Source organism: Ipomoea nil, unplaced genomic scaffold (assembly GCF_001879475.1).
Source record: "Ipomoea nil cultivar Tokyo-kokei standard unplaced genomic scaffold, Asagao_1.1 scaffold2480, whole genome shotgun sequence".
Taxonomy (NCBI): Eukaryota; Viridiplantae; Streptophyta; class Magnoliopsida; order Solanales; family Convolvulaceae; genus Ipomoea; species Ipomoea nil.
Window position 1 is genome coordinate 648,364 of NW_017618908.1, and position 15,251 is coordinate 663,614.

At 36.7% G+C, this 15,251-nt stretch overlaps 2 protein-coding genes across 3 annotated transcripts; one reads left to right on the forward strand and one right to left on the reverse strand.

The window, feature by feature from the left end:
* Nucleotides 1–1,581: 1,581 nt before the first annotated feature.
* On the forward strand, nt 1,582–9,136 carry LOC109153265 (oxysterol-binding protein-related protein 2A). 2 transcript variants are annotated; one of them, XM_019301131.1, is made up of 11 exons: nt 1,583–1,678; nt 1,834–2,315; nt 3,659–4,018; nt 4,540–4,636; nt 5,617–6,014; nt 6,265–6,420; nt 7,322–7,489; nt 7,579–7,719; nt 7,879–8,100; nt 8,228–8,341; nt 8,483–9,136. In XM_019301131.1, exons 2-11 carry the CDS (start codon nt 1,941–1,943, stop codon nt 8,660–8,662), a joined length of 2,211 nt encoding a protein of 736 aa, XP_019156676.1. In that variant the 5' UTR covers nt 1,583–1,678; nt 1,834–1,940; the 3' UTR covers nt 8,663–9,136. The 2 variants fall into 2 exon arrangements, with proteins under 2 accessions (XP_019156677.1, XP_019156676.1); XM_019301132.1 differs by lacking the exon at nt 8,483–9,136 and having other exon boundaries at nt 1,582–1,678; nt 7,879–8,158; nt 8,191–8,241.
* Nucleotides 9,137–9,208: 72 nt separating this feature from the next.
* Nucleotides 9,209–12,923, reverse strand: LOC109153266 (protein NRT1/ PTR FAMILY 6.3-like). Its single transcript, XM_019301133.1, has 5 exons — nt 12,792–12,923; nt 12,380–12,557; nt 11,745–11,784; nt 10,923–11,497; nt 9,209–10,373 (listed from the first exon to the last, which is right to left on the reverse strand). The coding sequence occupies exons 1-5, from the start codon at nt 12,910–12,912 to the stop codon at nt 9,512–9,514; spliced, it is 1,776 nt and encodes a 591-aa protein (XP_019156678.1). The 5' UTR covers nt 12,913–12,923; the 3' UTR covers nt 9,209–9,511.
* Nucleotides 12,924–15,251: the final 2,328 nt, after the last annotated feature.

The following is a 15,251-nucleotide window of genomic DNA, read 5'->3' on the forward strand; positions in this document are numbered from 1 at the left end:
CGCAGTAGTAAATGGGTCTATTTGACACTTATGCATTTTTTGACAAAATTCAAAATAGCTACTTGAATTTATATTTTATATTTTATTTTTGATTGAACTTGACCGATGACATCAAATCCAATACTTTATGCAGACTTTTGACACAACCAAATCGTGCCGTAATCTCTATATGACTTTAATTTGTGATAAATAATTAATATAATGATTTCTAATTTACACAATTAATAATTAAAAATCTCTTCTAAATCATATAATACGTACTTTACGTACAAGGACTCTAAAAAGAGAAACAATTAAAGTTTCTTAATTGGGAGAAGAATTAAAGTTTCTTAATAAAATCTAAAGGATAATTATTTATTAATAAAATTATTTATTCTTTAAATTATAAACTTTTTAACAAGGCCCAAGGGGTGTAATCAAATTAAGTTAAGTCTAAACAGTTAAAACTTGAAACTTGACTCGACAAATTAAAACTCAAACACAACTTAAGCTCGGTCAAACTCTAATTTTTTTAAAGCTCAACTTGACATAAGTTCAAATTATTCGAACTCAACTCGAATAGAATAAATAAAGAATTATTTTCTTTACACAAAAAATATAAAAATAAATATTTTACAATCAAATGTCATTAACAAATTAATATTACTGCATTGTAACAGAGTCTAGTACTAAACAAAAGGGTTAATATTACATTTTGATTATACAGAGTAATATATATTAGCCAAATATGTAATATAATGCTAACATTATATTACATATTTAAAATATATGAAAGTAAAAGTTCAACAAAAATCCTACCGGAGACGATATTGACTTTTTGTGCTTCAATAGGTTGAGAAAATAATTATGAACAAATATTGCATTGTAACAGAATCAATAGTACTAAAAAAAGTCTCAAAATGCTCGAATCAAGAGCTAAAATGCTTAAATGTAAAACATGAAGTTACAAGTTTGATTATTATTAATATTTCTTGATCAAGATTGTTGCACTATTTCCAAAGGGTTGAATCTCCAACCTCAAAGGTCGCACACCCCTGTCTGACAAAGCATTTGAAAGGATGTAAATCACGGTGACGGTATATCTCAGCAAATAGGATTAAATGTTAATGAACACAAAAGATCTGTCCACTTTAGACATAATTCTCATACTGCCGTTGCTAAGATTATTGCACTTTTTTGGAGTAAATTGTGGATTATAGAGCTAAGATTATTGCACTTTTTTGGAGTAAATTGTGGATTATAGAGCGATTAAGAATGATGTAAATTTTGTGAGAAAAATGGTTTATAGAGAGAAGATTGAGGGAATAAATGTGGAGTTTTAGAAGACTATATATATCGCAATTGTAACATCATTAATTCATCAGCGTCACCATCTTCCCCACTCTGCGTCAACTTCCATCTGTACCCTAAAAACGCAGAGAGAAAATTCACCTTGATTTACCCCTGCGATGGAGGACTCGAAATGACCATTCTACCACTCCCCTCAGGCCCTCAATACTCAATGCCCCTCCCCCGCGCTTCGATGTATTCCTTTATTTATTTATTTATATAATATATAAATATAAATATTAATTTTACTCCAACTGTTTTTCATACACTACAAAATCGCAAACGAAATAGATTCCTTTCTCTCTCTAATCTCCAAAGTCCAAAATCCTCAGTTTCAGAGCTCTTTCAGGTGCTTTCACACGCATACACACTTTTTTTTTTTTCGTATGTAAATATATATATATATATATATGTACGTGTATGTATTGGTTTGTGTATGTATACGTCTGTAGCGGAGTTGTTGTATTGTGGATTGTATGAGTAACAGATTTTAGTTTGGAGCAGTGGTTGTATATTTGTATATATTGAGGAGGAGGAGGAGGAGAGGGTTAATGGCGATCGAGTGGCGGTGAGATTGGAGCGGAAGAGGGGAATTTGGTGGAGCGATCGAAATGCGGGCCAGGGAAATGCATCCGCTCTGCTGTATAACGCTGGCGAGCGGGGCGATCGGGGACCAATCGCCGGAGCCGGCGGAGACGACGGCGATGTTGCTGCGGACTGGTTCGGCGGTAGTCGGATCTGATGCCAATGCGGGGGGATCCGAGGCCGTCAGCGTCGCCGGCGTGTTGTATAAGTGGACCAATTACCACAAGGGCTGGAGATCCCGTTGGTTCAACCTCCGCAACGGCGTTCTGTCGTATTCCAAAACTTGCCACCCTGACCACATCTCCTTCGCCGCCGACGACGTTAAGCTAATCGGCCACATCGCGTCCGACGACTTCGGCCGCCGTAAACACCGCAAAACCATCCGCATTGTTCACCTCAAGGTATAAATTAATTTGTGTGTGTATATACATGTTTGTGTATATATGTCCTGTCGCTTGTGTGTCATTAGGCCCACTGGTCAGTGGGAACTCATACCCACTGCGTGAACTGTGTGAGAGAGAAAATCAGAGCTCTGATAATATGAGATCGGGAAAATTTCCAGGAGTTTACAATCGGGGAAATCAAAAGGAAGGATCGTCGTTTTGGTGGGTACATTACAGCAAACAGAAAACTTTCCCATATCGGCAGCTCAATCAATGGGGCGCATTTACTCCGATTGCTACCATTTCCATCTCAGTGAAAACTTTGTTGTCACCACTGCCACCTAATAGCATAGATATCTGAGTTTTTCGTAGAATCTATAGTCCGGCGGTCTTTGAATGTTCTTGCCATTTTACCATTGGATTTAAGTATTTAACTGTTTGTTAATCTTTAGTTAGTCACATCACAGTAATTAGAGAAGTGGCTTTATTTAGGTTTGGGCTTTAGGTTTTGTGGTAAAAGCCATGATTCGCGCTCTTTAAAAAGGAAATCCTGCGGTGTGATTGGGTTGATTTGCCTCTGGTTAACGGTGACCCTTTTACTTCATTTTCAAACTAGCAAAAAGCCCTTGTCAGCTTGGCTTCCTGTTTTATTTTTTATTTTTTATTTTTTTTGGCTGGGTTTCTTTAGTTCTCTGTGTTGACAAGTCTCCTCCTTTGCTTCTGTTGGCAAGAAAGCAATGTTCTTTTCTTGGTTAGAATTGTAAGCGTGAAACAGTAAAGAATGGTGGAGAGATCTGTTTCTACTTTCTACCTTTCTTTCTCCTACTATGTCTAGAACAAGTGTTTGTTTTTTTTTTTTTGGCTATTTCACTTCATATTATTCACCTCTAAGACGTCTGATTTTATGGGAGCTAAGCCAGTTTGAGCATCAAATGGTTGGGTGATCAGTATTGTAAAAAAGGAAGAGAACATAATATTCTTATCTTATACTATGTGTTCCATGCTGGCTTAGGTGAACCAGCCACCTCACTGAAGGTTTTCTTGAACTACTAGGAATGGATGATGCTTAACTGTTTGTCTGGATCAAAACCAGTTTATTTTGTAATGAATACCATTTTGATTGGCTTGGTGGTGCTTGTTCGTCTGAAGCAATATTCTGTTTAGGTCTATGATTTACTGTTTCTGTCATGTGATGTTCATGTTATTGCTCTTTTATTTTTCCTTGTGTAGCCATCTCTTGTCTGGCAATGCTGACTTTAGCAAGCATTAATCTTTATTCATTTTTTTGCTAGGCTAGTTCTCATTATCCATATTGGAACAGAATTAATTGCATTTTTTGTTTGCACCTACTTCTTCTGTAGGTCTCATCATTTCGGGAGAGCAGGTCAGATGATAGGAGGTTTTACATATTTACAGCTACAAAGACTCTTCATCTAAGGACAAATTCAAGGAAAGAGAGAGAAGCTTGGATAGAAGCATTGGTTTCAACCAGAAATATCTTTATGCTTAGACCAGCCAATGATAATCTCTCCATTTTACCCAGGAGTGTATCTGTGTCAACTGAAAAGCTAAAGAAGCGTTTGCTTGATGAAGGAATCAGTGAAGGACTAGTTAAGGATTGTGAGCAGATAATGCTTTCTGAATTTTCAGAAATCCAAGGTCAACTTCAATTTCTTTGTGAGGAGCGTTCAAATTTGTTAGACACTTTACAACAGTTAGAGGTAAATGATGTTTATACATGCATATTCCTTCCCCCCTCCCCCCTTTATAACCCTTCACTTCATTTAAAACATCCATTATATAATTTGTGTAAAATGTTTTATAGTGAATACTTTTCCCAGCAACCTCACATATGACATATCTATGCCTGAATGGACAAAGCCTTTTCATGGACTAAAATACATATAAAACATTTTATGGCCCTTTTTTCTTCTTAACCCAAAAATATCCTTAAATCAACAAATGTACATTTATTGTGCAATACTTTCCATGAAGTCAACACCATTAATGAATGGGAAAAAGAGAGAAAAGGACAAAGCTGTCAGATTTGAATGTTTGTTTTTAACTTTTTGAACTCTTGAATTTGGACCTGTTTAAGTGTTTGTTTGGATTCCTATTAAATGCCAAGCACAACCCTACAGTAACCAAACGTATGGGCATGTTAGACATATTCCAAGTGCTTTTTGGTTTAAAATTCCCTTTCTCAGGGTTAAAATTCATTTCAAAATATTTTTACCTGCAGGCAACCAATATTGAAACCGAGGCCTCTGGAGTTCCAGATGGTGACTACCAATTGTTAAAGCGTGAATACCCAAATTTAGGACGTGGAAAGTACAGTGGTAAGCTTAATATCTAGTTTCCTTTACTTCAAAATACTCCTTGTTTTTTTAAAATTGATATTTCCATTCCCTTAATAAAGTGGAAAGAATAGGAGTGGGAAAAAGAATTGGTTTGAAAAAAAAAAACTCCAGTTATGTAATTCAACATTCTAAAGAATATGACTAGAAGAAGATTTATATATGTTCAGTTGTTCTCTCTAATGTTAAATATTCTAAAAAGAACTTTTCTCCAAAACCATAAATTATCAGCTATCAGCATAGTGAGCTAAATTTTATATATCAGCTATCAGCATAGTGAAGTGAAATTTAATAATTTATATACTGTAAAATTAATACTCTGTAGCTTATAGAATTTTAATTTCTAGGGCATTGATTGTGCTATGCAACTATGCCACATTCTTTATTTTCCTAATTTCTTCCTGCCCTTTACCCTTATTATTATTTTATTATTTTTTATTTCGTTGTTTTGTTCATTCTTCCTTTGTATTCATTCATTCATGCTTTATTTCACTCCATTAGATTATATATCAATAACCAATATAGAGCTTAGCTAAAACGACATTTTGATATTGTGTCGTTTCGGTTTGTTTCTAGATCAGCGAATAAGCTGGCTTGTGCTTTGGCTAAGGCTGCTAATTCTCTGTCTGGTCCTCGTTCTTGGTTTTCTTGTTATCCTGCTTGTATTCAACATTTGATTCATGATAATTAATATATCCTTTCCTTTCAAAATAATAATAACAATAATAATAATAATAATATAGAGCTTAGCTTGTGTCCATTGGGAATTAACTATATAAATATAAAGTGCTTGTTCCTTCCATTCTAATTCCTCTTCAACCAATAAATCAAAATTTCTTTGCACTTTATTTCCACTACCTATTCATCATTTTCCCAACCATTGCATTGCACATTGCGGTACTTGCCATCCATTTCAAATGGAATTTGGAAATATGATTTACTGTATCTTTCACTTGTTTTAGAGTGGAGCACCACTGAATCATCTGATGATGTTGAGAAACAAGAGCTAGAGGAAGCATCAGATGAAGAGGAAGCTAGATTTTTTGACACTAACGACTACTTTCCTGAACCTTCTGTCAGCTGTGGGCTTGAAAAACCTACTAATGATATGATGCAAAAGGGTGCTGATAAGGACACTTCCATGTGTCTGCAAGTAGAAAGGCGAAAGAAACTCCCTGATCCAATTGAAAAAGAGAAGGGGGTTAGTTTATGGTCTATGATTAAAGATAATGTTGGAAAAGATCTGACACGAGTGTGTCTTCCAGTGTACTTTAATGAACCGTTATCAACCCTTCAGAGAAGCTTTGAAGACTTGGAGTACTCCTATCTTTTAGATAGGGCATACAAGCATGGGAAAGAGGTATGCTCATAATTGTGTCTTTGCCCTTTCGTAAAGACTAAAGAATGCACATTCTAGAAATTTTGATGGTTAAACTAATGAATTCTGTACATTATACTTGACTCTGCATGAACATGAGTTTTGCTTTGCCACCTTTTTTTTTAATTGAATCCATTGAATTACATTGACACTGATTTTGAATAAATAATCTTTTGATTTGTTTCTAAAATCTGTATTTGTTGATAAATTTGTCATCATGTTTTTCATTTAGGGGAACACTCTACAGAGGATTTTGAATGTTGCTGCTTTTGCTGTGTCTGGGTATGCTTCAAGTGAAGGCCGGCACTGTAAACCTTTCAATCCTTTGTTGGGAGAAACCTATGAGGCTGATTTTCCAGAGAAAGGAATGCGATTCTTCTCTGAGAAGGTATATCCATTAAGCATAAGATGTGTGACCCACCTAGAATAGGGATATACTTAGATTCTCTGTGCAGGCATATGCTAGCCTTTTTAGATGATAAACTTTTTTTTTTTTTTTCCTAAATTTAATATAGCAAAGTAGCAGAATGTTTGAGAGAGTTGTAATTTTCTTCTGTGTGATTGGTTGCTTTAGGGAGACTAAATTTGAATCTGACAGAAGCTTGCACTTTTCTTCTTCTTAGGAAGAGTGGATCCACTATAATTTAAGTCTTACTTGGTGTGTGTCTGCAAAAGCAAAAACAAAGTTGCAAAGAGAGAGAGAGGGGGGTGGGGGTTTTTGGTTTGCTTGAGTTCTGAAATGTTGCTATCAGTGTTCAACATATCAGGATAACTTTACTGTAGGTAAATTTGTATTGGTTTCAGCTCTGTGCAGCTATCTTTTACATCAACATTCGAGAAACAATCTGTCAGTGCTCATATACTTGGAGCCATGGCTCAAAATGTGAGCCCCCCCCCCCCCCCCCCCCCCCCCCCCCAGACGAGGAAATTCCCAATAGGGACATATCAATAAAATTAGCTCACCTCATTATCCATTCATTGACTTAGGGTTCATGTAGCACCAAGATCAGAGCCACATGGCTCTAATTATAACCATTCATGTGGGGTGTTGTTTTTAGTCCTGAATTATGTTTTAGGGTAAGAATGAATATTGGACTATTAAGATACGCTGTAACATTAAATGCATCAATATAGAGAATGAAATTTGAATATCAATAAAAAAAAAAAGTCTTGAGTAAAGTAACATGATGGAGATCTAAAATTTTAATGAATCTGAATGGGATTCTATTTTATTACTTTTACTTTTGAAGTCTGTATTGATGCTAATGATTTGTGAAATTTTGAAACAGGTTAGTCACCACCCAACAGTTATTGCCTGTCATTGTGAAGGTAGAGGTTGGAAATTCTGGGGTGATAGTAACCTTAAATCCAAATTTTGGGGGAGATCTATTCAACTTGATCCTGTTGGAACACTAACTTTAGAATTTGATGATGGGGAGATTTTTCAGTGGAGCAAGGTATGCTGTGTAGCTCATTCCTTGATTTCTTAACACCAACTGGCTTTCTTTATTTCCTATGATTAAATGGGTTTTGATGCTATCCTCAGGTCACAACTAGTATATATAACCTTATCCTTGGCAAGATATACTGTGATCACCATGGGATAATGGATATACGTGGTAATCGCCAATACTCATGCAAATTGAAATTCAAAGAGCAATCTCTTCTTGATCGCAACCCTCACCAGGTAGGGGAATTGAAAGTTTTGCTATGTTGATACCATAAATTTTAATATTTCCGTTTTCCTGTGAACATATCCACACGTGTCGTGTTTATCTCATTTCTACACCTAGCATTTATTTGAACTAGCAACCAGAGTGACTTTGAAACTAAACTAACTATACAGGTTCATGGATTTGTTGAAGATGTTACGGGCACTAAAGTAGCTACGCTATTTGGCAAGTGGGACGAGAGCATATATTACTTGAATGGAGAATGGAATAGCAAGCCAAAAGATTTATCTGATGCATCATTGTTGTGGAAAAGCAATAAGCCTCCACAGAACCTCACTCGATACAACATGTCTTCGTTTGCAATTACACTGAATGAGTTAACTCCAGGACTGAAGGTATCATGATGGAACAACCAACTATTTCTTTATTTTAATTCAGTTTACTCTTATAGAGGTAATAAATTAGCCCATCTCGTTCATATACAGCTCTTCTTCTGACCCATGTATTTAATCATATATGAAGGAGAAGCTCCCACCTACCGACTCAAGACTTAGACCAGATCAGCGTTCTCTGGAGAACGGGGAATACGATAAAGCAAATGCAGAGAAACTGCGACTGGAGATGCGGCAGAGAATGGTATGTGCTGCCTTTCATCCTATGTTCTGTGCAATTTCATGATTTTTATTTGGGTTGTCAACCAATGATTTTCAAACACGTTTTACTTTCAACTATATTTGCCACATCAAAGTTTCCAAACGAGACTTGTTTGTTCCACAGTCCAGGAAATTACAAGAAAATGGATGGAAGCCAAGATGGTTCGAAAGAGAAGGTGAAGATGGGACTTTCCGCTATGTAGGTGGATACTGGGAAACACGGGAGAATGGGAAATGGGATGGATGCCCAAATATATTCGGTCAAGTTGATCAAACTCTCATCAATTCTTTCGAAGGATCCTGACTTTAAACGAGCTCTAGCAGCCCAGCCCTGAACCTCTTTTTCATCCCTGCCTGCATTCCAGCCAAAAGTTAGAGATTATATGCTTTGCACATTTCCCAGATCCTCATCCAACTAATACAAGGAATCAACACAGCCACACAGCATGCTGTGACAACGCATAAACTGTTGTCGAATTTTCTGAGTTGCTAGAGATAGTTGTCCAGGCCGCAGGGTTGACTAAAGTCAATCGTGAAGAATGTTTGGATGGATGAATGAATGAATGAATGAAGAAGTAAATCACTTCTTTGAATTGGTGGCCATAAGAAAAGAGTTGTGTTTTACATACCCCCAGTATGTATTCTGGGGTTTAGTTTTGTCAAATTTATCTCTTTATCCTAATATTCTTGATAGCTTTTCATGTGTTTTCATTAGGTAATTTTGTTTTGTGTATTCTCTTCACCATTTAAATAAATGAAAATGAATTAATTGTACTGATGAGGCAACATTGTAGGCAGGTGTTAGTTGTACGTACACATATTGCTACAAATCTATACAGAACCAAAGATCTTCCAGACAAACACAACATTTGTTATTCCTCTTTGAGTTTGTACCTTTTTACAACACAATCTTACAAAAATAAAACAAAAACAAAATCCTTTACTTTAAGGTTTGCCCTTTCACCTGTGCCCAATTGCCCATTAGGCCATTATGGTTATTATTCATTGACAAATGTTTGGTTAGATTTGGTGCACATACAAAAGCAAACCAACTCGATCGATCACGATAACTTTATACAAGTCACTTTATTATTTTGGTGAGCGAACTGACTAGGGATGGACGTTTCGGGATTCGATAAACGGATCAGATTGATCAGTGACCGCCTGGTATATGTGTCTCTTCCTCCAACTCTATCCCCATTTCAGCCAACCTCTTCTCCTTGTAAACATAGCCTCTTGAACAAAAGAGGAAAGCCATCAAGTTCAAAGCGCTCATAACCGCCAACAGCCAATAAAAGTCATACAGCTTTCCCTGGTTAAGATGATCCGCCAACCATGGCTTCTTCTCCCCCGTCACCTTCCCCACAATCGTAACCAAAACCGAGCTAAAGAAAAGCCCTAACGCCACCGTGCTCAAGAACAGCCCAGTACTCATCGTCTTCATCCCCTTAGGGCATTCTCTCAGGAAAAAATCAAGCTGCCCCACATACGTCAGCGCCTCCCCGGACCCCACGATCAAGTACTGCGCCGCCAACCAGAAAACGCTCATCGGAACCGTCGCCGCCGGGTCCGCCGTCAGCCCGTGCGACCGCGCCACTTTCAGCCGCTTGATTTCCACCAACGCCGCCGCCATCATCCCCACCACCGACAGCGCTAGCCCGACGGCTATGCGCTGCAAGGGACTCAGCCCCTGCGGGTTGTTCAGCACTCGCCGGAAAATCGGCACCATGATCCGGTCGTACATCATAATGGTGACCAGGATTCCCCCGACGTAGAACACGGCCATCGACGCCGCCGGAACCTCGAACGATTTGCTCATGTGGCGGTCCATGGTGGCGGCTTGTGACACGGAAAATGTCATCAACTGCGCATGGACGGTCCAAAACATTATGGTCGTTGCCCACGTTGGTAACATTCTAATCAACTGTTTAACCTCTTCAACGTCGGTTAAAGTTGATATGCTCCATTTATTCACCTCACTAACTCCCTCCTTGATTGCTGCCCTGTCAAGGAATCTACAAAACATACCACAAATTCATCACAAACACAACCTTTTTTATTGTAAAATATGGGCTAGATGTATTGAAAAGAATTAAACGTCAAATCAAGAACCCCAAACCTTTTAAGGTGAAATTAAAAAAAAAAAAAATTTTGGGTGACAAGCTAGGAAACCTGTAGCAACTATCAAAAGACATGCAATGAGTAAATTTTGGATCTTGCAATTCTGGTCAACAGATGACACAAGAAGCTGATGTAAACCAATTTAAGTTGTCTATAACTGACTCACTAATGTACTTTTTTTGGTCATTTGTTGAATAGAGTCACAAAAAACCTCTTTGTAATTCTATGTTGACCAAACGCACAAGGTAGAGTTTAGTGAATAATTTTGAGTTGCCCTATAATTCATCAGCTCAAACAAGAAGACCAATGAACTCTTTTACTAGTCAAATTTGAAACTCTATGGTTACTAAGTCAATAGTTTCATAAAATTAGGATGTTTTATTAATATGTACTATGTACATAGGTAACATGGGCAAATTAAAGTTAAAAGATTTAGTACTCACCGGAACTCTTTGCTGTGAGGCATCTTGATTTTCTTGTGTTCTTGATCACCGGCGGCGGCGACGACATCATCGACGTTGTAGAGAAGTTCAGGGTCGGACGGCAACTCCAAGCGGCGCTTCCGCCACGCCGCCACGTACACGGCGGCAATCTGCGTCAACGGGCTCCCCACGAGCTTCTTGAACCGGTACCGCCTCGTCCCCGACAAGAACAACACAAGAGCGCCGACGATGGCGCAGGCACACAACCCATATCCCCACCGGCGTCCGAGGTTGTCCTGAATATACACCAGCACGGTGACGGCCAACAGCGACCCCACGTTGATGAAGAAGATGAACCAGCTGAAGAACTTCACCATCTGCCCCCGTTCCCTCTTGTCGGAATCATCAAACTGGTCGGTCCCCAGGCCGGACACGCTGGACTTCAGGCCGCCGGTGCCCAGCGCCGTCAGGTACAGGGCCAAGTACAGGACCCCTAGCTGCCCGCCGCTCGCCGGCACACATGAACCACTTTCCGGCGAACATTTCGGCGGCTGCAGGCTTGGGATTATTGTTGAGATAGTCAAAATCGTCACACCCTAATTAACATAACATAAACAACACAAAAGCATACATTAAATAACTCTAATAATTTCATCTTCATGCATGCATATGCTTATATATATGTATGGGGAAAATCGAAAATGTATTTCTATAAGTCAAAGGATAAAAAGTTAGATTCATGAATCATGAGATCATCATATACCAAAAGTGCTAAAGTGCATGCATGTGCATCTATATATTTATTTTATAGATTCTGCATGCATATTTGCATGTGATACTTACTGCTGCCTGGACAGTTGTAAAGATTCCGATTGTTAAATACCTGTCAAAAGGAAAAAAAGAATGAAAACCAATAAGAACAAACTATAATGATACTATCAACCAGTAAAAAGTTATAACTAATAGTGACGGTCTATTTTTTTTTTTTTAAATACTAAATAATAATCAGCGTCACGTTCAATAATAAGAGACTCGACTGGGTTCACCGAGATACTACCCAACAATTACAGTGTATGATAAATGTGTAAGACTGTAAGATAAAATATATTATAGCTAAAAATCTCATAATTATAGACCACTTAAAGGTCAAAACCCTATAATTTTCAACAAAAAATAGTTTTCCAAATCAATTTTTTCATTAGTTAGTTACTATTCTTGACCACCAATTAAAAGTGGTGGGTCTTGAAAACGACTTTTCTTGACTAATTTTTCACTACTTTTAAACCCTTTGTTGTTGTTTACAGCCACCAAAAATTTTGAAAGTCTTACTACTATGAGTGTTGGAAAAAGTTGAAAATATACTAACTTTTCATCCATGGAGTACTAGAAAGGATGATTAAAAGGTGTAGTTTCGAATTTTATGCAAAACCCATCATTAAAAACATCAAAAAGTTTAATGTTTTGGGGAGAACATATACCTTCCAAGAAAAGTGTCAGCAACGAAACCACCGAGGAGGGTGAGCATGAACGAGGCTCCAAGAAAGTTAGTAACAACGTTAGCGGCGCCGGCATTCCCCAAATGCATAGTGTCCGTCAGATATGTCACCAGATTAATGCCAATGCCCAAAGTCGTCAGCCTTTCACAAGCCTCAACTCCTACAAAAACAAAACATATATATATAGTCCCAAACTCCCAATAATTGAAACTGTCCCGATAATCCTAACTAAGTTGGTCCGACTGTTACCCTATTTCAGCCTATTAGCCTTTGCTGGCGGGCCAGAATCAGAAGAGCGGAATTTACCCAGTATACACCACCCTCGTGTGGTGATTGCGGATTTCCTTGGCAGATCGAAAAGTAATAATAATATATATAAACTGAGGAAATGAACCTAAAATCATGGCGGCGCTGATCCAGCCGCCGGAGGAGGAGCGGAGGGAGGGGCGGCCCTTGAAGTCCCAGGCATCCGCCAGAGGCTTTGCTTCGTCTCTTGTGTGGGGAAGTGCAGCCATTAAAATTGTTGCAGAGAAAGTTGAAGGAACTTAGCTTGGTGGATTCAGTTGAATGCAATGGCCTTTTATAGCCTGGGGAATTGAAGGATCCCAGGGACTAGCAGCTATTTGTCAACCACCAAAACTAAAACAAATTAAATTAATTGAGCTGATGAGGTTGCTTCAATCAGCTGATTTATTAATAATTGTCGCAGCTTAGTGTAGTGGTTCGTTGTCTGATTTCAAGCTACAACTAAAGGTGGCAGTCACCGCTGAAAATTATAAAATTTCCGATCACATGAAATTGATCTTAAATCAAGTCGAAAGCAAAAAGTGGTCGGAAATAGCAATAAAGATTTTTCCGGATACCAAAAGTGGTCGGAACAAGGCTTTCGACTTGATCACTTTCAGGTGGTCGGAGATTTCATAATTTCCAGCCGTGAGTGTGGGGTTAGAATCTCCCACTGAAAATATAAATAGACCAGCAATACTGATCTTATGAGTTTAGAATTAGTCTGACGAAACTGAGATCACTTAAAAAATAATAACAATGTTAGAACACTAATGTTTTATGTGATTTATTAGCAAATTACTTACCACCTTTTCTTAATCTCACTAATTTATTTTTTAAAAATTTGTTTTCAAAATTAAATAGTATATATCACAATGTTAGAACTTAGACTACATAATACAATTTCCTCTATCTTTTATGTTTCACTTATAAAGAGTGCACAATTCAATAAAGAATGATTAAATCATATTTGTACCGACCAACAAATTTTGTGACAAACAAATCTATTCAACTATCTGTAACAAGAATTGCTACAAAACTTGGATGAGTGTGTGAATTTGGGTAAATTTTGGATTTTAAGCTACTACGATGAACATTTCAATGATTAATGTTGCAACTAACATATGACAAACTTGATATTTTGTTGTAAATGCTTTAGTACCTGTGAAATCATTTTGGCTACTGATTGTGCTTGTTAGCATATATTCTAGCATGCATATATTCTACCTATGTTAGCATATATTCTACCTTTAACTTAGCTATGTATTTTTGGTTTAGTATTATTCACATTGATTGACCATGTTTGGTAAATGACTGTTAGCTGATAGCTGTTAGTTGTTAATTGATTGGGTTAATTAGATGGTATATATATATATATATATATATATATATATATATATATATATATATATATATATATATATATATAGTTCATAACATTAGCTAATTATAGAAAGATGTTTGGTAAATTAGCTGTTAGCTGATAGCTGTTTGGTATAATTTCTTTTATCAAAAAGCTAATTGAAAAAATTGCTTTAAGCAGCTTTTGAATTTTAGCATTTTGAAGTTACAAAGAGCTAATTGATTTTTTTTTTTTTTAACCAAGTCAAATAGCTAATAGTGATCAAATAAGTCAAAATTGACGGTTAAGCTAACTATTTTACCAAATAGGACATTGTCTTTTGTTTTCTTTACCTTTTAGTTTTCTTGGACCCTAGGCACAACTCAAATAGCGGGCTATCCAATTCAAAATAAAGTCCATAAACTTTTCTTTACTGACAGATCAGAATCATGGTGTATGGTATGAATACTCGCGTGCAAACAGTTAAAGACCTATTCACGAGTTAAGACATATCTTGCAATTTACATTCTTCACCAATCTTCTAGATAGAAGTAATAATAAAGAGTCATTAAATTTGCGATTCAAACTTATACTATGTGTGACCAATAAATACATAATTAAGGAGTGTTAAATAAGCCAGTTGTAAATTGTAACTCCTTTTAAGACTTTGACTATTCAAATAAACTTTTATGAGGTAAGCAAGTACTAGGTAAAGTAGGTATTGCAATAGCAACATCCCCAGATACTAACTTTAGGTTTTCTATTGACAAGCACATGTTGCTACTCATACTACGGGCATAGGATCCAACAGCCACGGATTTTAAGGTATACACTCCTTTTATTGGAATAAATAAAAGTTTAGATAAATAAAAAAATAGATTTATTCGATCCGGTGCGTGCATACTTTCATATCATAATTGTGAGTTTTTTTCGTCATTTAAAATAAATTCGTAATCTTATTATGGTCACGAAAAACATGATTAAGTTTAATTAAAATAAATTTTTTTATTCACTTGAAGCCTTTAAATATGACATATATCTGTTAAGAATAATGTTCTTTCTACGGTTTAAAATTACTTTTCATTTTTACTCATAATATAATGTGACAATTGAAAAAACTTTTTGTACTGATTAGTTCTTTGTCATTTGATTGAAAATTTTTAATATAATAATGGTGAAAATAGAAAATAAAAAAAATTAGAAAACGAATATAGTATAATTTATTAT

Excerpts from the sequence above, each read along its gene's own strand:
- LOC109153266 (XM_019301133.1), bottom strand. The coding sequence starts at position 12,912 with ATGGCTGCACTTCCCCACACAAGAGACGAAGCAAAGCCTCTGGCGGAT. Across the intron at positions 12,558-12,791 it reads CAGCGCCGCCATGATTTTAG|GAGTTGAGGCTTGTGAAAGG; the intron begins GTTCATTTCCTC and ends TTGTTTTTGTAG. Across the intron at positions 10,374-10,922 it reads CCTCACAGCAAAGAGTTCCG|ATTCCTTGACAGGGCAGCAA; the intron begins GTGAGTACTAAA and ends TATGTTTTGTAG.
- LOC109153265 (XM_019301131.1), top strand. The coding sequence starts at position 1,941 with ATGCGGGCCAGGGAAATGCATCCGCTCTGCTGTATAACGCTGGCGAGC. Across the intron at positions 2,316-3,658 it reads TCCGCATTGTTCACCTCAAG|GTCTCATCATTTCGGGAGAG; the intron begins GTATAAATTAAT and ends CTTCTTCTGTAG. Across the intron at positions 8,101-8,227 it reads AGTTAACTCCAGGACTGAAG|GAGAAGCTCCCACCTACCGA; the intron begins GTATCATGATGG and ends TCATATATGAAG.